Source organism: Amblyomma mixtum, chromosome 8 (genome assembly GCF_055824585.1).
Source record: "Amblyomma mixtum isolate Tamu chromosome 8, ASM5582458v1, whole genome shotgun sequence".
Classification (NCBI taxonomy): Eukaryota; Metazoa; Arthropoda; class Arachnida; order Ixodida; family Ixodidae; genus Amblyomma; species Amblyomma mixtum.
In genome coordinates, this window is record NC_143019.1 from 78,641,236 (window position 1) to 78,665,985 (window position 24,750).

General features: G+C 47.8%; 1 protein-coding gene across 1 annotated transcript; it reads left to right on the forward strand.

Annotated features, from left to right (window-relative positions):
• Window positions 1-220: 220 nt before the first annotated feature.
• LOC149333122 (uncharacterized) lies at window positions 221-13,018 on the forward strand. The gene is made up of 4 exons (XM_089556190.1): window positions 221-258; window positions 7,809-7,891; window positions 8,925-9,014; window positions 12,873-13,018. The coding sequence occupies exons 1-4, from the start codon at window positions 221-223 to the stop codon at window positions 13,016-13,018; spliced, it is 357 nt and encodes a 118-aa protein (XP_089412316.1).
• Window positions 13,019-24,750: the final 11,732 nt, after the last annotated feature.

The window sequence follows — 24,750 nt, forward strand, 5'->3', positions numbered from 1 at the left end:
TAACACCCGCATATCTGATAACAGCCATGAGGCTCTAATGGTCATCGAAACTCGAGGGAATGTCAGAGCCAGGCATGAGCTATCTTGGCCATAATGACTTCATTCTTTCTATGAAATGTGTAATCTTTGTTTCATCAGGAACCAAGAATGAAAGCTAAGATTACCCGTATTATTTGCGCTTGGGCTATTATTACTTGTGTAGCTGCGGTCTTCTACGAAGATGATCCACGCCATCATTCGAGGCAACACGCCGCTGATGTGAGTCTTTTTGCTATTGCACAAAATATGCATCGTTCCGCGCGTAGACTGCTATTGGTGCTACTAAAGTGATGCTCCTACCCCAACGCCACGCAAATGCTTTTGCACTCTCACTATTTATCTTGTTTAGAATGCAAGGCCCGTCTAGAAACAAGTTCCTTATTTTAAATTAATTTTCATTTCTTGTCCTTTCACCGCGGAAAACGCATTCCGAACAGCGCTAAAGTCTAAATACGACATGAGAACTTAAAATAGGACCATGTCCGATAAAACCACTGCCTTGATGAAAAATATTTTTGAGCGTCGAAAAAGTGACCGTGTGTGGATCGTAAAAGTTCGTTCGGAGCGCACTGCAAGCGTAAATTTTGTTAAAATGATTAGGTGGTGATACCGAGCAGTTAAGAGCATCATACGAGCTGAGAGGTTCATTTATTGGGTTATTGGGTTTTAATGTCCCAAAGCGACTCAGGCTAAGAGGGACGCCGTAGTGGGGGGCTCTGGAAATTTCGATCACCTGGGGTTCTTTAACGTGCACTGACATCGGACAGTACACGGGCCTCTAGAATTTCACCGCCATCGAAATTCGAGCGGAAAGAGAAAAAAGCCACATGTTCGGCGCTCACTATGACTGTCGGCACCTGGCAACTGCCATTGCAGCGTATGCCACCAGTTTGGAGCTGGCCAGCAGTAGGGTGAACCACCAGGTGTCTCAGTCTCGGTCTCAGATGTAAATAGATTCAAGCAGAAGGGCACTGAAGAGGCGTGTTGCGATGCAGAAAGCTCGTTTCTTCCAAGAAAGAAACAACAGCGCTACCGACAACGTTTGAGATGCCACTTATTTTAGCCCCGCTGCTTGTGACAGCGAAACACGATTTAGTTCATTTGAAGGAGCAGAGTATTTACTCCTCACTGGTTGGCGTTGTTAATTCAAACTGATGTTAAAAATTTTGGACTGAGGAAAATGGGAGTGCATAAAAGTGAGATTTGGTCGACTTGCCTGTGTTTGTCAAGTTATTTCAAACAGCGACGGGGCCGTATTATATTTTTGGTTCGCAGTGAGTACCTAGGGCTCCGTAGATCACATTTTTAATGATTGTTAGCTTTGAAGAAGGAAACTTTGAGAACTGCTGCCTACAACTCAGAGACATTTTGGACTTGACGCTTATATGCATAATCTACAAGTCTGACAGATAATTTGCGTTTTGTCACTTAGACCAGAAGATATTCGGCATCCAGTACTCATCACGTTTGCCATTTTTGTGTTCTTGGAGCATTGGTTCTAAATAACCAGCCATAAGAGTCAAAATCAGCACCTATATGAGATCATGCGATCAACCTCTATACAAATGCATCTGTAGGAGCTCTCTTTTCAGCGCATGTGTATCTTCAAAAACTTAAAAGGGGGGAGGGGGGGAGGGGGAGCACGTTAAACAAAATCACAATTTTCTACATGCTGTTTTTTTTTTTGCTCACTCCACACGCACCAATTAACCCGCCGCGGTGGCTCAATGGTTACGGCGCTCGGCTGCTGACCCGAAAGACGCGGGTTCGATCCCGGCTGCAGCGGCTGAATTTCGATGAAGGCGAGATTCTAGAGGCCCGTGTACTGTGCGATGTCAGTGCACGTTAAAGAGCTCCAGGTGGACAAAATTTATGGAACCCTACACTACGGTGTCCCTCATAGCCTAATTGCTTCAGGACGTTAAACCCCAGTAAAGCAAGCCAAACCACACGCACAAATTCAATATTCAAGTGAGTATTCTCAGCGCATACCGTCGAATAGTAAATGCGAGCTCCTCAAACTAAGTTAAACATGTTTGTCTTTCACAAGCGAGAGGGCAACAGTGATCGCGCAAACATTGTACAACCAGCCAGTGTGCTTCGACGGCGAAGAACCTCTTAAATCTACTGAGAAGCATAGCATCTGCAGCTCTTTGGAATGGAATGCACTTTTTCCTATCGTGATGAGCTGGGCAAATCGGTAGATATTGACAGCTAGAGAGCGCCAATAAGAACACGACAGAAGAAGAGAGATAATACAAGCGCGCTTATATTTCCTTCCTTAGTCGCTCATTGTGTTGTTTAATGCCTTTAATTAGAAAACACACTTAAATCCTAGTGTGTCTCTACACTTACAATGATCCTGAACTACGGGCGCAGCGCCCTGAAAACATTAATGGTATTTAGTAACATTTAAGACGCGGCTGCAAGTTGTAGGACTGCAGTCAATGTATTGGGAGCCGTACCTCGAGAAGGATTGGGTCCACTGAGCTAAATTTATATAACCGCATCTCTGACAAGTCATTTGACGTCTTTACAGACTCATTAACAGAGTCGTGTCTTGAAGACCCGTTTCTAAACCGAGGCGTTTTAAATAAACTGATTCCGTATGCATACAGCCACACACGTGCACAGTTGTTGAATATGCAGGTGCGACTCAGCTGAAATAAGTTCTTAAGGGTGCATGAGAAATTACGAAACTTGCCTGGGGGCGAATGAATATCCCTGGGTCGAGGGAGGACCTGCACACTGCCTCCCACATCGAAATGTGACACGCAGTTCATCATGCACAGAACAGCGCTCGCGATAAAAAAAAGAAAGCACAGATGGCACATTACTGAAGAACGTCACTAATATATATGCATAGAAAAGTTTTGAATTGAAATTCACTTGCCAGCTGACCAATCTGTCAGCGTTTTTTGTCGTCACCCGATAACAGCCATATATTAAAATTATCGTCTCATCCGCACTTTCGATGCTTGATGTGATATTCATTTCTTTAAGGTGCTGGATATGAATGAGATATTATTTGTGAAAGTCAGAAACTTCGGCCACCTCACTCTTTTGCGCTGCCAAGCTTATAAAAAGAGGCTCCGCCTTGACGGCAACAGTTACATATATGTAATGTATGCGTCGACCCCACAGTTTCCCAACCGGATGTGAGTAAGAATTTTTCCTGGCCTTTTTGCAAGATGCGTAGGGGAGTAAGACCTTCGCTTATGAGCGTAAAAGTTTGCGAGACTTTCACAAGTGCGCAATCTTTTCACTCCCCAATTAATATCAAGTCGCGTTTAGTGTGCTTCGCGTGTTTAGTTTTCCGACTAGCACGAAGCAACGCACAAACAATTTTCAATCAGGATTCGTAATGATTCCAATGCGACGTCCACATTTAATAAATTACTTTGTTTGATTTCATTTTGGGGCGGGAATTAGTTTCAAAGCTCGCATGTAGCCAAAGACAGCTGCATGTCATGTTCGCCACTTACAGAAACGGATGCTGTCTACGGTATTCTACTGTTGCTGATCTAGTTAAGTATATTGCATCTAATAGAAAAAAACTTAAATACATGACGGCGCTGGCCATCCACTGCGCGCCTTGTTGGGCGAGCAAAGTACGCAGAGGACAAGCACGCTAGTTTTCGATGTTCTAAAAAGCAGTGAGAATGGCACCATAGTGAGACGTCGCCCCATTTAGGTAAGGTGATATAAAAGCTCTGGAAACGGCCCGTGAGAGCTCAGCTTTGATGCAACGCAGCAAGAGGAAAGCACGCAGAAATGGGAGATTCGAATTGTTTGCACCGTCAACCACACCCAGGTCAGTGTTCTGCACTTCGTACTAATTCATGTTCATGCCACGCGCTGTTCATCACACGAGCAAAAAGTAAATATTAAATTAGAGACAAATCTGCAATCTTCGCAAGCATTCCAGTCACATTTATTTTTCTGCGTCGAGGATTGCTGCTGCGGATACGCAAAATTTGCGTGTACAGCACACATCCTGTGTATATTAACTTGTAGGGAGGATGACAAGTTGAACGGTAATCTTGACCGAAATATTTTTGAAATAATGAACATTTCATGTGGCATTTCATGTGACATATGTAAATACATGATCTACGTTTTCACCCTCCAAGTCTATTCGTTATATTCCATTTGTAATGCAAATTACTGCCACTAGACCGTTAAAAAGGTATGACATTAACATTTACAACTTTCAGCGGCGAGGAAAATTTTCCAGCGGTTCAGAAAGGAAGTGGGTTTTTTCTGTATTTTGCCGTTTTTCCTCTTCCGAGGGCCCTTTCAACTCAATCTCATCGTAGTTCTACGTCGATATAAGTTCGGAAATTTAGTCGTCACATTTTGTCGCAATGGAAGTGCGTGCTGGCACTGGAGTCCGTAGTCGAACGCACGAATTTCTGCTCTCGCGCCTTAGCGTCAGAACTTTATCTCTTAATAGTTTCAAGGGGACACTAATGGGGATAGTAAGTAAACCTAAACACACTGCTCAGGACTTCAGACGTGTTTTATGTCCGCGATAAGGTGCCTGCGTTGTACTACAACAATGAATGAATGTTCTCGTTTATGAATTTCGCCCGGAAAACAAGATGTCAAATTTTTAACTTGGCTGTTGCCGAAACGCTGTCTCTTTACATCATGGAAATCAGGATGCTCATTTAGAGGAGCGCTGAAGGGCGCCGAAGTAAACACCAACGATGGACGGCGGCCAGCTGGGTTACATCGCGTGCGTACGCTCACTTTATTCAGTTTTTAAGAACGGAAAGCTTATAGATATATTTGTCTGCGCGCCGTGGGTGACCTTGGCGCCAGAGCGGAGAACACGGAAGCGATCTTCAACTTTGCCCAAGCTTTCATTCATCCTGATGCAACGTACTGTGCTGCCGCCGGAGCAACTCATGCGTCAACAACAGCGTCTTCGTGGTCTAGTGGTGGCCCCGATAGGCTTAAGCACAGTCCTGGTGAGACTTGATAAGCTAGGACATAGGACTGCGTCACTGGACAGCGCCGTCACCGCCTCCACTGACCACCAAGTCCAACAAAGCAAATGAGATTTGGTTACTGGCCGTGCTGATTGATGGCACCATGGGACTTGTGTTTTGTGGGCGCTTCGTTGGGCCATAATCACCTCCCCGGCGGAGCGGCCACAGAACACAGGTCCCGTGGCGCTATCATTCGGCGCAGCCAATAACCAGCTGAAATTTGTGGTTGTTCCACGCGGTGGTAGGTGGAGCCGGTGACGGCGGCGTCCATCGTGGCGAATGTCCCAGCATTCTGTTCAGCCCATGCTGACACCATCCCCTATTCTTAGGCAGTGGCGGGTGCAAGTCGCCATGCATAAAAGCTTAAAAGAAAACCCGGTGCCTTGTCGCTTGTGAAGACAAGGTAAAGGAAAGAAAAGTGGGTGATGAGGGATGGACCGCAAGGCTCGTGTGTGGCAACCAGTATCCTTGAGCCGTTGTAGATTTCTAATAGACCATTGCTACCTCTAAACCCTAGGGGCTCAGAGAGAGTAACTGCGCCCGCCTCGACATCCGGATGGATGCCACCACATTAGAGTATAAGGTGTTCAGTCGTTTCTACAGACGCCGCTGTGGCTCAGTGGTTGCGGAGCTCGGCTGCGGACCCGAAAGACGCGGGTTCGATCCCGGCCGCGGCGGCCGAATTTCGATTATGACGAAATTCTAGAGGCGTGTGTGCTGTGCGATGTCAGTGCACGTTAAAAAACCCCAGGTAGTCGAAATTTCCGGAGCCCTTCACTATAGCGTCCCTCATAGCCTGAGTTGTTTCGAGATGTTTAACTCCTAGTAAAACAATAAAGTTGTTTGTACAGATTTAGCACACAATGCAGATGTGACATCTTCTTGGTTAAATTTGTTTTTCTATCGTCGCGTTCTAAGACATCCTGCTCTAGCTTCAGTGAGCAGGGCACTGCCTCTTGAGTTATGATCGAACGATTCCTTCCTGATCTCCCTTTTCCTATTTCCATATTGTTCTATAGTCTGCTCCTTTTCCAATGAATTAATTAAGTTCTTACCTTCTGCGTTTCAACCAGTAGTTTAAAGCTCTTTATTCTTCCGTCCTTGAGTCATGCATAATTAATGCTTAATTTCCTACTCCTTTTCCGCCGCTGTCAGCGATGACTGAGTATTAAGACCCCGTGCGGTAACCGCATCGCTTTTGAATACCCAAGCCTTTCCTCTTCCTAGTGTCGTCGTAGGCGCCGACGTCCAGCTGCAGGTCTCCGGCATAACCCATCGTGAATGCGAGAAAAAAGATTAATCGACAGATTGCCGTCATTGGGAAATCTTTGATGTCTATTGACCGTGTGTGTATGTCGCTCGTCGAGCTTCTCGCTTCCGAAAACAGCTTGTGATACTTTTAACCTTGCTCTTAAGTGCAATGCCGAGCGTCGGGCTTTTCCATTTGCCGAGTGCTGGACATTCGTAACATGTATGGAATTGCTGTTCGTGACATATGGGTGGTTATTTAACTCATCCCTGTGCGCGACACGTGCGAAAAGTAAAGGAGTGCTTTAAATGTGTTCTTTACCTCTCTGCTTTCGTCATTCATTTTTGTTTGTCTCACTTCTGTTGGAAAGCAGTGAGCAGAGTTCTGATTGGTGGGCTGTGATGCTAGTCGATGTCGTGCACTAGTGCTCAGCTCCACTGTAACGACAGAGAGAACAAAGGAACCCCCAATATCGTTCATTGTCACGCTTATCCCTTTTCTGCTTGTTGTCAGCTTTAGTGAAACGTTGAGCGAATAACGTTGTGCTATGAAGCAGCCTTTATAATTTCACTGGCCGTCGATGACGAAGATGTAGTTGTTTTCGAAGACCGAATGAAAGCTCATGGCATATAATTTATATGTTTCACAAATGGCCCTGCATGGAATCTTGCATGCTATACACACTCACTGTCGCGGCAACGCCGAGCGTTATCGCGACCAACTCGCACATCAAGACGAGTCGCTCATCACGTTCGGTGAAACTCCGCACCAGCCAGCCTCCGCCTCTCAAATCTAGGATACTCAAGCTACAAACAGTTTTTTCTTCAGTAGCGAAACCTTCATCTTTCACCACTGTATGCACCTAGTAAAAAAAAGAAATTTGTTTATTGAAGATCCCCAAAAACGTGCACGAGCAATGCAGCCAATTCGATGGTTGGAACAAGAAGTAATCCGCTTGAACGGCTGGTCAAAGAAACTAAACAGGGCATTAGTGCAGTTGGTAGTCTTCGGCCTTAAACGGATTGACGCTGCTACAGTCTTGAAAAGCTCTTCGCATTTTCGAAAACAATTGCCGCGTTGCTTTCCTGCTTTCGATGGTGTCTACGCATTTTCACTGAGATATTGAGAAAGCAAAGTCACTAAAATTCTTCACAGGGGCGGGCAAGTATTTTGCTTAATTTCCTGGCCTATTAACGCTCTCCTCTCGATAAAATTGAGATATTTGCTCTCTCTTGAAGCCAATTTTAAAATCTAGCTCGACTTATGCTATCGTTTTGTGTCCTTTCGAGATTAACAAAAACCAAGAACGGTAACGAAATTGCATGCCTTTATGTCACATCTATCACGGAAAAGACCAAAAATAAAAGCTGTGTGAATTCCACTTTACCTGCGACAGGTTATAGCAGTGCGTAGAAAATTTTGAAATTCAAAATAGTCGCACTCTTCTTTGAGTTCAAGCTTAGAAATGAATTCCGCGATAAGCAGTTAAACTATAAAAGCGTCTTTCTTACGATCTTTTGCAGGGATACCACTGAAACAATGGTAATGCCAGCAAGAACTGGCCAGCGCGCTCTGGACAACGCTTTAGATTTTCACCCCATGCAAGGTACGCACTCAATTAAAAACTCCTATAAACAGCGAAGTCGGACGTGATCACGTGCATAGAGCGTGTGTAAGTGAATGCGTGACGGCAGTGCATATCTTTTGTTCAGTCCTGGAAGTAGTTTTGTAATCCGCGTCTTGGCGAGTGTTTCTGTTACGAGTGCGTCTCGCTACTGCTAGTATTAAAAGTGAATTGCAATTTTGCAAAAACTCTCAGAGATATGGAATTTTTGATTCCGCAGAAAATTTTCACCCAGCTTTCAATATTGGAAGGGATGATCTCATACAGATCTGAGAGTTCTTTTTTGATATTTTCCGTTTTCTAGTGTTTCAGCCATACGAAAATTTTGATTTTTGTTTTTAAAGTGTTGTACTCTTCAAATGCAGACAGCGCTCCTCGAAAAAGAATTGACCGTGAATGTTCTTCCAGCGCATTTCTCGCTTACTGTGCGGGCTCCGGACGGCTTGTCTCTATTAGGCGAGGAAACAAAAGAGAAAGCAAACGTCTTGTGACTAGCGGGTAGACATTTATAGTTATTACACGTCCAAAAAGGCTTAGCTGCTAGAAATCTCTGCTAGCCTGGTGGAAATATCACTTCGCAGAACAGCATCCAGGCCACTATAAATTTTTCGGCAAGTATTGCTCGAAACAGTGAATGCATTCAATAGTGCCGAATGGTACTGAAATAACAGATTTAATCCGGGCCGCTATGAATTGTTTGGTAAGCATTGCTGGAAACTATGAATGCGTTGTGTAGAGCTAGGTGATACTGAACTAGCAGATTGCAAACTCTATCACTATAATCTAAGCGCAAAGACTAGGACTCTATTAGGCGAACGCTAAGGATTAAAAAAGTGTTTTCACTCAATCAAAATATGCTGTTAGCTGGAGGAATTATTATCCGATAACTTGGAGCCCACTGCACTGTAATGCGGGGTCTGAAATACAGCCAGAGCTGCTACCGTCCCTGTACAAAACATAACGATAAGGTAGTGCTGAATTCCTCTCAACTGATGAAAGATTATGGTTTCTTTAGGAGGACCAATCGTTCGTTTCAAGCTCATGTTCGTCGACCGAATAAGAGGATGCATTATCATGGTGCGCAACCTGGCCAGTGGTCAGAGAGGTCAGTTCCTTACCTTTTATGTTGTGCCTGCTTGTAGGAACATGAAAAAATCCTTGGGATCAATACCGGAATTTAAGCTTTTTGGTATACCTTGGGAAAAAGCTGCGGAAAATGACAATGGACGCCGAAACAGCAGATATTTGTGGTATCTTCTAAGTTCTTCACCTGTGTCTGTGTTTTTCTTTTTAGTATTTTCGGGGTTTTGTATGTTCCTTTTGACGAAAATGGAGTGGTTTGTTAATTGCATTTATTTGTACATTCTTCGATATCTTGTAACACGGATACCATGCGTGTAATGTTTTCTTTCCTGTTTTCTACTAAAACCGGTCCAGGTATGATTACAGGTCTGAGGAACAATTTTATTAAAAAGGACTACGTTCTAAACTTATGCATACTAAGCTCATGAACTAGCCGTCCTGTCCACATCCCCCCCCCCTCCTTCCCTATTCTTGCACCCCGGAAAGCATTCCTAAAATTCACTACATTTCTCTTCAAAAATACGCCTGTTACACGATGCAGTTTTCCAATGCACATAGCTGAAGACGCCACACGAGAATCGATCGATTCCTTGTGCCTATCAGAAAGGGCTGTTTTTCTTTCACTGGCGAATTTAAACACCTTTAACTATTGCTATTCATCGCGCAGTTTAAGTTTGTGAGGAGTTGAAAGAGAACGTTCTCAAAGTGACGGCCCCAAAACGGGTATTTACCAGACGTCATATCTGCGTTATTGCCGTAAGCCCTACCCATAGCAACGATGTTGAGCTCTTAGGCTCTTGTGTAATTAGAATGATGACTAAGAGGTTGAAACAATGCTTTCGCACTGCACCAGTGCAGGAACGTCTTGCAAGGAAGCGGAAGTGTTGTGCAGGGGATGATAATCTTCGTGACAAAACAGTGTGTAATAGCGGAGGAATAGGATTTACGATTTTATGAGAAAAAATAGCCTTCATATTACGCATTTTGTCTTGTGTATAAAAACGTAGGTATTTTTAGCGCAATATGCAGATCGGTACCCTAATTTGGATAAACAGAACGTCACCCCAATTTTAAGGTCTGAAATATGGAAAAATGCAATATGAATAGAACACTTCCTACATAAGCATGGGCGAATTCCTTTTCAGTATTAATTCCGCATGTGACGTTTCTGTGTCGTCTCCCGCGAAAGCATCGATTCTGTCATAGCTATCACGTGAACCAGGTTGCGTGACTTCACTCCATTAACACCGCGTCCTACGAGTGGCGCTGGCGTCGCTCGCACGAAAGGTGCGATGCGTGTGGGTGCGCGGACTGCGGCTGTCTCCAAAATGTCCATAATCTCACTACACGTTGCTTTGACGCTGGCACGTAGCCACCCGTTTCAAGCTGCTTCTGATGGATGGCTCTTGCATCGGTCACGGCGAGAAGACTCTGCGTGACAGTGCTCAAGGTACACTTGGCACCGTTGTTACGCTTGGCAGAATAGCACTTGGCACGTGAGGACTCGCAGAGTCAGCGCGTTCAGAGTTTATTTCATGGTGCATGTGCGAAGAACGCAGCGGAGCTGTGGAATCTGCTCAGTAATGGCGCTGGAGATCATCAGGATGATTGCTTGAGGAAATATGTCATACCCACTTTGAAACTGCTTGTGGCGGCGAAAGCAGAAGGAAAACATAAACAGCCTTTACCAAACATTGAAACCCCAGAGACGGTTGCTTATAAGCTGCCTACTGTGAATGTTATAGCACACGCACAAGTACTAACCTTGAGAGGGCAGAGGAGCAGAGTTCCCCTAATTTTCAAAAGATTTAGAACTCTGGGGGCGTATAAAGAGCCGTACGGCGAGGTCCAGAAGGCAAGCAGCCTAAGCTCTAAACATCACAAAGGGTGTGGGTGCATGTACTGTTCGCATAAAAAAGACCATCTTTCATCGCTTTATATCTGCTGTCATCTGTGAACGTGTGTGTTCAATACGGTCCAGGTAGGACCTCTGTAGAATTTATATCAGGGCCCCAACAGAGAAGTCTATGCAGGTAAACTCAATCGGCTTCACCATCACATTTCATCACTTAAAACCTTATGTGCTTCCCTTCTGACTACTGAAAATATTTTCCTGTGGCCCCAACCCTACACCTCTCCTCTCTGTGCCTTCTAAACTCCGGACACCCACGTGGGCAGGGGCCAATGCATCCCTTGTACTGAGTGCTCTGTTGGGAAAGGAGCCATGGAGCTGGCTCCCTGGCTCCTTTCCCACAGCTCCACAGCTGTCCCTTTGAGCGCTATTCGTTCATAGAGCACGGCGGAGAGTGAGAGCTCTTTATATCCCAAGTTGCCTTTGCTGGAGTACCTTTTCTTTTATTACCTTCTATAGTAATTCGATAGCATTAAAGGCCCCGTAGTGCGGAGTGTGCGATGTCCTTGTTTTCAACGTTGGCGTTGCGAGCGAAAAATCACGGGTATGACTCTGGCAGGTGTTACCAAAAGAGCAACATAGGACGCAGGGGGCCACTTAGGGGCTGTAACCTTTCGGCTCAATCTCTGACTGTCCACCGGATAGTTCGTAAACTACCCACCATTGCAGGTGGCATTTAAATTAATGATTAGTCCCTCCGATAGAGCAACCTTGGTCGCACAAGGCCCACCGCTGAGAGAATCTTCCATCGCAGAGCACTGGCGTATCACTTAACCGCCGCACCATGGGTTTGCATAGTATATACAATATTTACTGAAATACAGAAAAGGTGAACAAAATTTGGAGAAGACACTTCAGCTCCGCCTTAAGGGTGCGAGGCGACAGCTTTGCTGGGTTAACCCCCACCTATACGGAATTGGCAATTCTCAACTTTAAATTCGTAGATCTTAGGGAGTCCTCATACCACTCTTGGCGCAGTGGTCCAGCGGTTAAGCGATGGCCCTGCGATGACAGGTGACGCTATCGGCGGGACTTGTGCGACCCAGTTTGCTCCTTCTGGGCCACTTCTCTCAATAATCATTAACTTAATTTACACCTGCAAAGGTGCTCAGTTCACCCACCATCCGGCGGGCAGGTTGCGATGAGGCCACATAGTGACGAAACCTAGGTTGCCCATCTATGTCTCTTCGAGGGTTTTTCGTTCACAACAACGACGAGGATGCCGAATTTTCTGCACTACGGGGCCTTAACAGTAACGCGTTAAAATACGCCGCTGCCTACACTGCTTTCTGCTCTTCGATGTGGCCAAAGGTAATTGTCTCCTCAAGCTGCTTTCCTTGCATGAGGAGCCACCACCATTTGCCGCGTTTCAGAACTGAAAAGCGCAGTAGGCTTCCTTTGGCACTTTCGATGGTTTATGAGCAGGCCTTCGCTGCTTCTACAGCTTTACGCGTTGGCCCACTTTCCCTCGGTCTTAGCGACGCGTTCAGCTGCTTTCGCGGGCTTGAAAACATTGTTCGCGGCTGCAAACGGCTCCTTCTGGTGGTATATGCCAGCCTTTCTATCTCTTGGCTTGCCCTGTTCCTGTGAACGCGCAAGACTTCTGTGTTACCGACGCCAAGCATTAAGAAGCGCAGAATGAAAGGGTTTAAACTAACTAAGAAACTAGTGAGCGGCTAGGAAGTGCTATGACACGTAGCTGAAAACAATGCGACGATTTACGAATGTTCTCATGCGTCATGATTACGAAGCTGCTCTGCGTCAGCTCTGGCTTCAGTCAGCATCGTGGCTTAGGTTTTTGCTTAATCCTAGTGTTATGAACCGTTTGAGAATGTTTCGGATAAGTTTTGTTTTATGTTCTGTTTTTGGGCCGGTGCTGATTTCGGACTACGTTTGCTTTAGTTTTTCAGTATGGGAGGTCAACTTTTCTTTGCTAATAAGAGCAGTTTTATTTCTCTCTTTCTGCAGCTTGCCAGCTCCTGCAGAGCAGTAGCACGGTTGATGGGCCAATTCCACCCCATTGCCAGCATGTGTACCGAATTAGCTGCCCAGGAAACGTTATTTATCCTTACTCTCCACGCTGCAAAAACCTTCTTCGATACCGTGCTCGTTAAAGGTAGGAAATTTTGCTGCAATAGTTTACAAAAATAATAAACCATGAATAACGACTGTTGCTTTTTCGATGCCTGTGAAATTAATCTTGCTTCACCTAGTGATTACACGGCGATTAGGCACTGGAACTTTCTTTGAACCAAATACTGAAACGATGTTCCAGCGGTGGAACAAGTACCCAAAAGGTAATGGAGAAAAATTAAAAGCATATTATTGCCATTGCGCTGGAGAAGATTTTACCCTGACTTCCCACTTTTAGACTTCGTAACCCCCTTTTTAAGCACTGTACACGCGCGAAAATTTCATCAGCACGTTTCCAGGAAAAATTACAAATGTCAATGATGCCTTTGTACTTCTTGCGGCGCTCTTAAGACGTGTGGTGCTCAAAAAAAAAAAAGCCCCAGAAATTCAACGTGCGCTGAGATTGGGAACGTGATTTGAGCACTCCGTGGTTGAAATAAAATTCTATCTTTCCTCTTGACTACAGCACAAACTACCAGCTGAGTGTGCGAGGGAGTCTGAACTTGATCTTTGATAGGGTTCTATGGCGTTCCTAACAGCTCTTTAAGAAACATTCTCGGGGTGAAATTAGCTTTTCATGTAGTAAATGTTTCAGTGTGTTTATAGATATAAATTTTTTCTCATTGGAGCTATTTGGGTAGATTACAACGCATACCGGTTGTTTCAACGAACCCGGGCAGCAATTTCTAAAATAGGCTTTCCGAGTAATAAAGGCAATTTTTTTTTATTATGTCGGCGGATGTCAGGAAGCAAAGGGGTCATGCTAATTAGCACGGCGGTAAGCTTCTTCATAATTAGTTAATTTTTAACTGACCGGTATCCGGTGGCCAGTGACGTACTTATGGCTGGCCGTTAATAACAGCCATATTGCCACGTATCATTGTAGTGTTTGTTCGTTCACGCTCAAGGCTGTAGGAAAGGGTTGTTATCACTTTTGTTCGTGACGCCAAAAAGCGACCAGACTAATCTCGATTGATCGCAGCCATGAAAGGCTGCATCTAGGTTTTTCTAGATTACTGTAGATGATCTTGTCCTGTTATCTGGAAGTTTCCTTGCCGCCTTTAAATTGAGCGATGCCGCGAGCGGCGGACATTCGTAGTTCGACGACCGAGGAGCACGTTTGTTGCTTACGCCGCCGCCGAGTGATTCAGTTCTTTTGAGGGCGCAAGTCAGCCCAAATAAAGAGCTTCGTTTCCAAGACTGGTTGGTGTCTTCCTGACCGCTGGACTGCCGTCACTACAACGTGACATCTGGTGGAGGTGCTGGGTAGCCTTCCAGGTACCGGACAACCCCTGCAAGTCGTGACGCCCGCCCTTTGAGTTATTCGCCGGAAGACCTGACTCCAGTTTACCACGCAGCCTCGGGAGCCTCCAGCCATGACTTACTCCGCAGCAGTGCGCCGTCCTGTACCTCGACGACGGGACCCAAGCCCCTATCGCCCTTAGCCAGCTGCGCTGGAGCGCCGCCCTCTCGCCCCAACTCGCCCGTCCTACGAGCGTCGTACACGGCCGAGGAAATGCGTCTAGTGGAGAACACCCGACCAGCGCCGCCCACAATGCTTCCACTGCGGAGAAGCCGGTCACATTCTCCGGTACTGCCCATACAGGAGAATGGGCATCCGAGGGTTCCCTTACGACGCCCCACGACCCCGACCCGGCCAGCGACCAGCCGAAATCGAGGATTTTTTGCGTCGGGAAGGATACTCATCGCCGTCGCCGAGCCGCCTATCGCATTCTCCGTCGCCATCGTCACCGCGCTGAGTATCTCCTAGCCGAGGCTACGCAGTGCGTGGACGCTTCCCCAGCCCCCGAAGGTTAAACTGAATAAAGCAGCCTCTGGAGGTGAGGTTGCTTCTGAGCGCAAGAACTAAGATCCTCCATCGACGAAAACAGAAGACCATGCCCCCTACGACGACGACGAACCCTACGACGACGACGAACCCTACGACGACGACGAACCCTACGACAACGACGACCCCTACGAAGACGACGACGACCCCTACGAAGACGACGACGACCCCTACGAAGACGACGACGACCCCTACGAAGACGACGACGACCCCTACGAAGACGACGACGACCCCTACGAAGACGACGACGACCCCTACGAAGACGACGACGACCCCTACGAAGACGACGACGACCCCTACGACGACGATCCCTACGACGACGACGATCCCTACGTCGACGACGACTACTACGAAGACAAATACGACGACAACACCGACGACAACACCGACGACGACGACGACGACACGACCAGACTTGAAGCTTTTACCGCTGCCCTTACACCTTATTAGGAACGCTAAAGGACTCTAAGTTCTCGAAGCATTCTCCGTGTTTAATTTCATTATAAAGCATCGAGACGATGCTTCTTTGGAAGGGGGGGTAATGCCACGTATCATTGTAGTGTTTGTTCGTTCACGCTCAAGGCTGTAGGAAAGGGTTGTTATCACTTTTGTTCGTGACGCCAAAAAGCGACCAGACTAATCTCGATTGATCGCAGCCATGAAAGGCTGCATCTAGGTTTTTCTAGATTACTGTAGATGATCTTGTCCTGTTATCTGGAAGTTTCCTTGCCGCCTTTAAATTGAGCGATGCCGCGAGCGGCGGACATTCGTAGTTCGACGACCGAGGAGCACGTTTGTTGCTTACGCCGCCGCCGAGTGATTCAGTTCTTTTGAGGGCGCAAGTCAGCCCAAATAAAGAGCTTCGTTTCCAAGACTGGTTGGTGTCTTCCTGACCGCTGGACTGCCGTCACTACAACGTGACAATATGAATAGTAGTATTTCGAAAGGCCGATTTAATCTTGCCATGAATCTCACCTAACTTTGGCTGCATTGCGCGTGTTTATAAAACCTCACGAATTTCAATCAGCTGTTCACAGCTACTCATGCTGTTAAATACGAAATAAGCATAAACATCTACGCACTAAACGACCGCTAACGACGTTCCGGTTTGAATATCGAAACCTGAACCATCTGAGTTGTTTACTTGAATCTTACCTTATTTTAACTTTTTCTTCAGAGAGGAGCAAATAGTTTCGTTTGTCAGTTTTACTGAAAGTATTGTTGCGGGAAAGAATATATTTACAGACATTTATAAATAGACAAGAACAGCTGCGAGCGGCACCGAGAACACAGTCCGAACTTCGTTGTCGTCTTCTACTCTTCCCACTCGTGCCATCGCTCTTTGTCGTCGTCGTCCACCCGCATCAGGACCCCCGGCTGCTGAAACGCCGTCTCGGCGTTAGGGCGGCGACGTATGAGCGTCGTGATAAGGTTTAAGGCGACAGACGTGGACGATGTCGGTGGTGGCGCCAGAGGGCGATGGCGAGGTTTCAAGGGGAGCAATTTCATAGTTCACGTCGGTAACACGGCGCACGACACGGTAAGGGCCACGGTAGTGCGAAAGGAGCTTCTCGGAGAGACCGACGCTGCGAGAGGGCGTCCAGAGAAGGACGAGTGATCCTGGGGTAAATTCGACGGCCTGGTGACGGCGGTCGTAGGCTGACTTCTGGGAAACTTGAGAGGCTTGGAGCCTACTACGTTCTATTTGGCGCACCAGCGCGGCCTGGGAGATGGCGTCCCGAGCGTAAGCAGTGGTGGGGGCTGAAGAAGGCGGCAAGAGTGCGTCCAAAGGCAAGGTGGGATGCCTACCAAACAAAAGGTAGAAAGGAGAATAGCCTGTTCTGTCATGAAGGGAAGAGTTATATGCAAATGTCACATAAGGCAAGGCTGCGTCCCTATCTCGGTGGTCTGCCGATACGTACATGGCTAACATGTCGGTGAGCGTGCGGTTGAAACTTTCCGTAAGCCCATTGGTTTGTGGGTGGTAAGCTGTCGCGAGCTGGTGCTGCGTGTCACACGAACGAAGAATGTCGTGAACTACTCTGGATAGAAAATAACGACCGCGGTCGGTGAGCAGTTGACGAGGGGCGCTGTGGTGAAGGATGACGTCTTGCAGAAGAAAATCGGCAACATCGGTAGCGCAGCTGGACGGCAAAGCACGCGTGATGGCGTACCGAGTCGTATAATCAGTTGCGACAGCGATCCACTTGTTGCCGGAGAGGGACGTCGGAAAAGGACCAAGAAGGTCGAGGCCAACACGGTGAAAAGGTTCCGGAGGGATGTCGATGGGTTGCAGAAGACCGGCAGGCAAAGTGGAGGGCCTTTTCCGACGTTGACACAGGTCGCAAGCGGCCACGTAACGCTTGACGGAACGATAGAGACCAGGCCAAAAGAAGCGATGCCGCACCCGAGCGTACGTGCGGGACATACCAAGGTGACCGGCTGTCGGCAGATCGTGCAGTTCTTCAAGGACAGAAGAGCGTAGACGTTGGGGTATCACGAGCAGGAGCGGAGGGCCATCGGAGCGTAGGTTTCGGCGATACAAAATGCTGTTCTGGAGCACATAAATGTTCAGAGACGGAGATCGGTTTGCAGAACGGATGCCATCAAAGATAGGACGTAAAGATGAGTCGTGGCGCTGTTCGTTGGAAATATCGGCAAGATCGGAGATAGCTAAGAGGCAGGGCAGGGTCTCAGCGTCCTCTAGGTCAGGTGGTTCCAGAGGGTATCGGGATAAACAGTCAGCGTCCTGGTGATGGCGCCCTGACTTGTACACGACGGAGTATGAGTATTCTTGGAGGCGCAATGCCCAGCAACCAAGGCGACCGGTGGGATCTTTTAGTGAAGACAGCCAACAGAGAGCGTGGTGATCAGTGACAACAGCGGATGAACGGCCGAACAGGTAGGGTCTGAATTTAGCTACTGCCCAGACGAGGGCAAGACACTCGCGCTCAGTAATGGTGTAATTTTACTCTGCGGCTGAAAGTAGGCGGCTGGCATAAGCGATGACTAGATCTTGACCCTGTTGACGTTGGGCTAGGACGGCGCCGATGCCATATCCGGAGGCGTCCGTGCGAACCTCTGTGGGAGACGACGGGTCAAAATGTGCTAAGATGGGCGGAGTGGTCAGCAAATGGACGAGGGATGAAAATGAGTTCTCTTGAGCAGGGCCCCAGGTAAAGGGGGTGTCGTTCTTCAGAAGATCGGTGAGGGGACGAGCGATGCCGGCGAAATCTTTGATAAAACGGCGAAAATACGAACACAAGCCGACAAAGCTGCGCACATCTTTCGACGACCTTGGAAGAGGAAAGTCCTTCACAGCTTGAATTTTGATGGGATCTGGGCGTACACCAGAAGCGTCAACGAGGTGTCCGAGAATAGTGAGTTGGCGACGACTGAACTTGCATTTTGATGAGTTCAGCTGAAGTCCGGCGTTACGAAACACTGTCAGAATATTGGAGAGGCGCTCGAGGTGCGTGGCAAAAGTAGGCGACAAAACCACAACATCGTCTAGGTAACAGAGGCAAGTGGACTATTTAAAGCCACGAAGAAGGGAGCCCATCATTCGTTCGAAGGTAGCCGGGGCGTTACAGAGGCCGAACGGCATGACTTTAAACTGGTATAAGCCATCAGGCGTCACGAAGGCGGTCTTCTCGCGGTCCTTTTCATCAACGGCAATTTGCCAGTACCCCGATCGAAGATCAATTGAAGAGAAATATTTGGCGCCATGGAGGCAATCTAATGCATCATAGATCCTTGGGAGTGGATATACGTCTTTTTTGTGATGCGGTTGAGGTGCCGATAATCAACGCAGAAGCGCCAGCTGCCGTCCTTCTTTTTCACCTGCAGGACGACTGGTGAAGCCCAAGGACTTGACGAGAGCTCGATGATGTCTTTTGCGAGCATCTTGTCCACCTCTTGATTTATGACGGTGCGTTCGGCGCTGGACACTCGGTACGGATGTCTGCGGAGAGGAGCGGAATCACCGGTGTTTATGTGATGCGTCACCACAGAGGTCCGAGCCAAAACACGGCTATCAAAGTCGAAGATGTCGCGGAAAGATGATAAGAGGCACCTAAGATCGCGAGCTTGCATCGGCGGTAGGTGAGAAGCGATCATGTCGGCGTAGTCGTCCGTTGGGTTCACTGTTGATGGGGCCGCAGGCAGCCGGCATTGCTGAGTGGAAGGTAAGCAGCTGTCCACCACTGATATCACACATTCGGCAGCAGGGCACAGCGTGGCGAGTGAGATGCCTTGCGGGAGCGGTTGGATGGATGAACCAAAGTTCAGGACCGGAAGGTACGCTCGGTTGGCCGACATTGTAAATACATTGTGTGGAAGCGCAATGCTGCGTGTCAGGGCGACGTCAAGTTCCGGAGTGACTACGTAGTGACCATCAGGTACAGGGGGAACAGATGAGAAAGAAATGTAAGTTGCGGCTTGGGGCGCTAGACGGACAAAGTCGACAGCACAAAGACGGTGTATAACTGGGGACGGCGACTCAGCAGAAAGAGGAAGGTCAAGCTGAACAACATTAGTGGCGCAGTCAATGAGGGCTGAATCCTCAGACAGGAAGTCGAGGCCAAGAATGACTTCATGAGGGCACTGGTCCAGAACAGAGAACAGAACGGATGTATGGCGGCCGGATATGGTCACACGGGCTGTGCATAGTCCAACAACATGAGGCGTTCCGCCGTCGGCAACGCGGAGAACGGCTTTGGGTGCAGGGGTCAGTACTTTTCGGAGGCGGCGTCGTAGGGCTGAACTCATGACGGATACGTGCGCGCCTGTATCGATCAGGGCTCGCACAGGCACTTCATCGAAATGAATGGCGAGCAAATTATGGTGTGCGCGATGGGCTAATCGAGGATTTTGGGACTGGGGCTGTACTGCAGCATCACCTCCAGACACTGCAGCATCTAGTTTTCCGCTTGCGAGCGTCCGTAGGGGCCAGGAGAGGAGCGACGGCGTTGGGGCGAACGAGACTGTCGACGCAGGGGGGACGGGGAGCGGCTGGAGCGGGGAATCTGGCCGTCGACTGTAGCACTGTGCTGGGCTGGAGGGGGCGTGTAGTGGCTGGGCTGTTCGTCGTCGCGGTGGGAGCTGAGAGGACGGTATGTGCTGCAACGGGACCAATAATTTCGACAGTGGCGGGAGATGTGGCCAGTGCGGTGGCAATGGAAACAAATGGCCTGTCGTCGGTTGTCCGGCAATCGTTGGGGTTTCGGCGACGTGGAGAGAAGTACGAAGGTCGTCCAGGAGCAATCGCAGTGATTTCGGGTGGTGGTGAAGACCGTACAGGGCTGACGGGCTGGAAACCAAGGTTTGCAAGCTCTTGGCGGACGACAGCTTGTACCAGAGAGATGGTAGGCAAGCGGTTGTCGCCATCATGTAGATGCAGGGGGGCTGGGGACATAGCTTCGAGCTCGCGTCGGATGATGCGGGTCACATTTTCTGGGGGCGCTGGAGTTTCCCGGTGTCGCAGGTCTTCACATGAAGAAGTTGCAGCCGTGTTGGGGAGGCGTGCGTACGGCTGGCTAATACGCCTGCTTTTGGCTTCCTCGAAGCGTCGACATTCCTTAATAATTCCGTCGACTGTAGTGCAGTTCTTGTATACGAGCAAGTTGAAGGCATCGTCGGCGATTCCCTTTAACACGTGGCCGACTTTGTCAGACTCGGGCATGTTGGCGTCAACTTTGTGACAGAGGGCCAGCACATCTTGAATGTTCGACACATAGGACTCCGTAGATGTTTGAGCTCGGGAGGCGAGGCCCTTCTTAGCGGCAAGCGTTCGGCCGAGCGGCCGTCCAAACAATTCGCGGAGTTTCTCTTTGCACACGTCCCAGCTGGTCAGATGGTCTTCGTGCGTCTCACACCAGACCCGGGCGGTGTCTTTTATATAGAATATTACATTTGCGAGCATGAGGGTCGGTTCCCAGCGGTTGTAGGTACTCACTTGCTCGTACATGTTGATCCAGTCGTCGACGTCAGTGTTGTCGGTACCAGAAAATGTCCCAGGGTCACGAGGGGGAGAAAGAACGAGTGATGTCATGGCCGGGGCTGAGGTGTGCTGGGCGGCGTCTTGGGTCATGATGAGTGAAGGCAACTGGCGGCCGTTGCGGAGCTCCGTCGTCGGTAGACGTAGGGGAAATCCGCACCTCCACCAAATATGTTGCGGGAAAGAATATATTTACAGATATTTACAAATAGACAAGAACAGCTGCGAGCGGCACTGAGAACACAGTCCGAACTTCGTTGTCGTCTTCTACTCTTCCCACTCGTGCCATCGCTCTTTGTCGTCGTCGTCCACACGCATCAGTATATTTTTCAAGCCACGGTGTTGCTATGAAAGTCCGAAAAATTTTATTACCACCGCAGGTTCAACCGTTCCCTCCCGATTGACATTTTTTTGTGCTCTGTGCTCTCTATGTTCGCAAGGGTCCGGATAATTTCCCCAGCAGGGGCTCTATTTAACGTGCACTGTAATCGGAGGACAGTGCATGGGCCTCTAGCATTTCGACTTCATCGAAATGCGACCTCCGCTGACTAAATGGAACCCTCGTTTTTCGGATTCGCAGCCGAGCACCATAGCCACTGAACCACTCAGGCTGCTGATTCCTAGTGCCACTGAGGCAAACAGAAAAGCATAACTCCGCGATGAGCAGACGTGAATTATAATTAACGTGTGGTCTCACCAGAGTATATCGTTTAAGGTGACGCAGGCAACGAACATGTCTCCGAAAATAAACACTCCATACCCCCATACACCTTATAAAAGTATACTATCAACACCACCTCAAATCAGCCTCTCCTCTCTCTTGATAGTCTGTTTATGGACTCTTGCTGCTCTCTTTTGGTTTTCTACTCCCTTCACCAGAAGACGGTCAGCAAACGCCTATGTTTCAACACGAAGAGTTTACGATATGGGATAATTCTACGGAACTCAGTCAGCGTGGAAGAACAAGCGGTCAGCGCTAAAGGATCAGGTTAATGACAACTGGCACGACGCTCATGCATGCTTTGGTGACCTGAGCCACCACCGGTACCAACCTTATACCAACAACAGTAACGGGGCGCCCAGCTGGGTAATCATTACTACATGCGATGTAGTGAAACAGCTCGCAGTGAGTGAAACAGCTTCCAAGCCTTGCACACAGCTTCCCTTTGCGGTCATGGGCTCCTACAGTGAGCGCCAGCGTGATATAGCCAACTTCGCTCCGAAAACGGCCCTGATGTGGAGGGTTGGCTGTCATCTTGTTAGTGTGTCGACACGTACAACATATGGACTCTATGGTGAAGTTCATGAATATCACCTTCTACTTCAGCGTCGTTAACCTTTTTTATCACAACCACGAAGTCGACAGCTCCACATTGGTGGCTCTCAAAACCAGCGTCATCGCAGTGGTTAGTCCTAGCAGTTCGCAAGCTTCGCACCAGGTAAGGATTACGCTGTTAGGCGCACAACGTAGGATTAAGTTTCACCAGCCACACTCAAGGGATCGTGGACCTCTGAAGGCGTAAAACCCGTCCATGAGCGAAAGCAAAGAAATCAGGAACACCGTGAAAGGAATCGAGGACGGCACCATTCTGGCTTAGATTGGCACTGCCGCTGAAAACAGTATCAGAACAGATACCGTTGGTAACCTTCACGTTGGTCACGATGTTGTCCACAGAACGCCTTCATTATTTCATGCCTTCACGTTGTTCTCATTGCTACAAGACCGTGATATGGAAAATAATAAATTTTACAGTTGGAAACTAAGCACATTCAGTAGAGGGCATGGCTTTTTCAGGGACTTTGAAAAAAGTTTAAAGAGCCGTATTTCTTGTAATCAACAAAAAGGCATGGTGCATTTGATACGATGAGAATATTATTGCGTGTTTGAAAAAGAGCTAGCAACTTGCTCAATCAGCAGGAAACGTCATTGTAATCATGACGGTGAATGCTATGCATATTTCAGTTAATATTTGAGTTAAGAAGTGCGGGCGAAGTTATCACTTCTTTTCTGATCTGGTGGATCATCTGCTAGCAACCGCAGAATATCCCTCCGCCAACATACTTATCGCTGATCTGGTGCAACACATCTACAGCGTGCAAAGCGCTGTTAATAAACAATTAGCCCAATGGGTACGTCACTATACACGCTGTCATTCATTGTAACACACGTTATAGACCTGACCCAACGTGTGAACAGAAAAGCGAAGGCTTAATGTTCATGCTTACAATACCTCCTCAGTGGTATCTACAGAAGGTAGGTACTCTAACCTGATCACCCTATTGACATCACCATTCTAAATCCTTACCCCTTGCTCGCGGCGAATGGAATTTCGCCCGAAAGCCTAACATGAGCAGGCCGCAAACTCGAGAGAAATGTGATCAAAGAGAAAATAACACAAATGTATTTAGCGTTGCTATATTACAAACATTTAATCTCCTAGGATACAATACAGTGGCATTCCCTCGTCCACGGCTAAACGTTTCATGGTAACCCCGAAGAATACTTTCCATCACTCATACTAGTCGGGCTGACAGACCCATAACTGTCCTTAAGAAACTTCGGCCCCGGCAACAGGTTTCGCCGTCAAACAGTTCATGGCTAACCTGTCGATGGGCACACCATGCATCAGCTTTGCTACTCAGTGATATTTGAGAGATGATAGACATAAGGAGGACATTGAGCGGAGGCACAATTGTACCCGTTCTTCAAAGCAGACTGGCATTCGAGAACCTCAAAGTAAGAAAAACAGACAAGATGCGAAGGGTGCCTTTTGGATGAATAGACCCATCATGGCTTGTGAGAGACACCTAGGGGGCACTAAGCTTGGAGCTAAGAGTTACGATACTTGCAGAATTTTTAAACTAACTATTCTTTAAAAAGCAGACCGCCACACGAGCCACCTTTAGGTCTTCAGAACAGTAGACCCAGCACGACCACTTCTCATGTTACGAATGAGAGTTCCCACATTATTGTAATGCAAGGACGATGTTTCCACCTGACTTTGTCGATTTTTGTCCATCCACAGCACAAAAACTGCGAGGAAATAACTATCTGAATGAAGAATTAAGCTGGAATAAATAGACGGGAAAGGAAGCAGTGAAACAATAAGCTCTTCGCACCAGCCACAGCAATAGATGGCCCATATAACCGCTCCCTGTGAACTGGCATGCAGGCCGTAAAAGCGCTTGCAAAGTGCTCTTGCTCAAGTAATATTTAGCTCGCATTTAGTGCGCTACTGACAACAAGAGCACTGCTAAAACAGTCTCTAATTTCGCACGCAACGAAGAAGAGAAAGGAAAGCCAAAATTTACATAAGCACAGCCCAGAAGAAATAAATGCTATGCACCTGTGAATGCTAATTATCATTTCGAAATGGCCAAGAAAAGACTTCTTGAAACCCTCAGATCTTTTCACGATGTTGACATACGATGCATGTTTCTTTGGGATGCGTTCTCTCTTGTTCATGATAAGGGTAGTCACAGTGGAAAATGGACAGCATGAACAGAAGAACCGCCCACACATATCACTGTTAGTGCCCATTTCTTATGTTCGTGCTCTTCTGAATGCGTTGTGACTCCAGTTACCATGAACAACCAATTCGCACTAACTTCTACCCTTGTGAATGTCTGTGTTGTGTTTCAGAACACGTTCGTATTCTGCCTCGAAAGTGCGCCTTAACCACTAAGCAATAGCGGCGGATGAAAACACTGAACAGCACGCATGCATTCCTGCAGTGGGGTAGTCAAACATAACACGGATTATGCTCCTACGATTTCGTGCGGACAGGGCGGGGCCGGCCAGAACATCTGAGAAATATGACATCTGTAGTACATGATCTACACGCATAATGGGATAATGTGGTGTG

Bases quoted from the DNA above. Each gene is read 5' to 3' on its own strand.
- LOC149333122 (XM_089556190.1), top strand. From the start codon at position 221: ATGATCCACGCCATCATTCGAGGCAACACGCCGCTGAT. The intron at 259-7,808 runs GTGAGTCTTTTT...GATCTTTTGCAG, and splicing joins CGAGGCAACACGCCGCTGAT to GGATACCACTGAAACAATGG. The intron at 7,892-8,924 runs GTACGCACTCAA...TGGTTTCTTTAG, and splicing joins AGATTTTCACCCCATGCAAG to GAGGACCAATCGTTCGTTTC.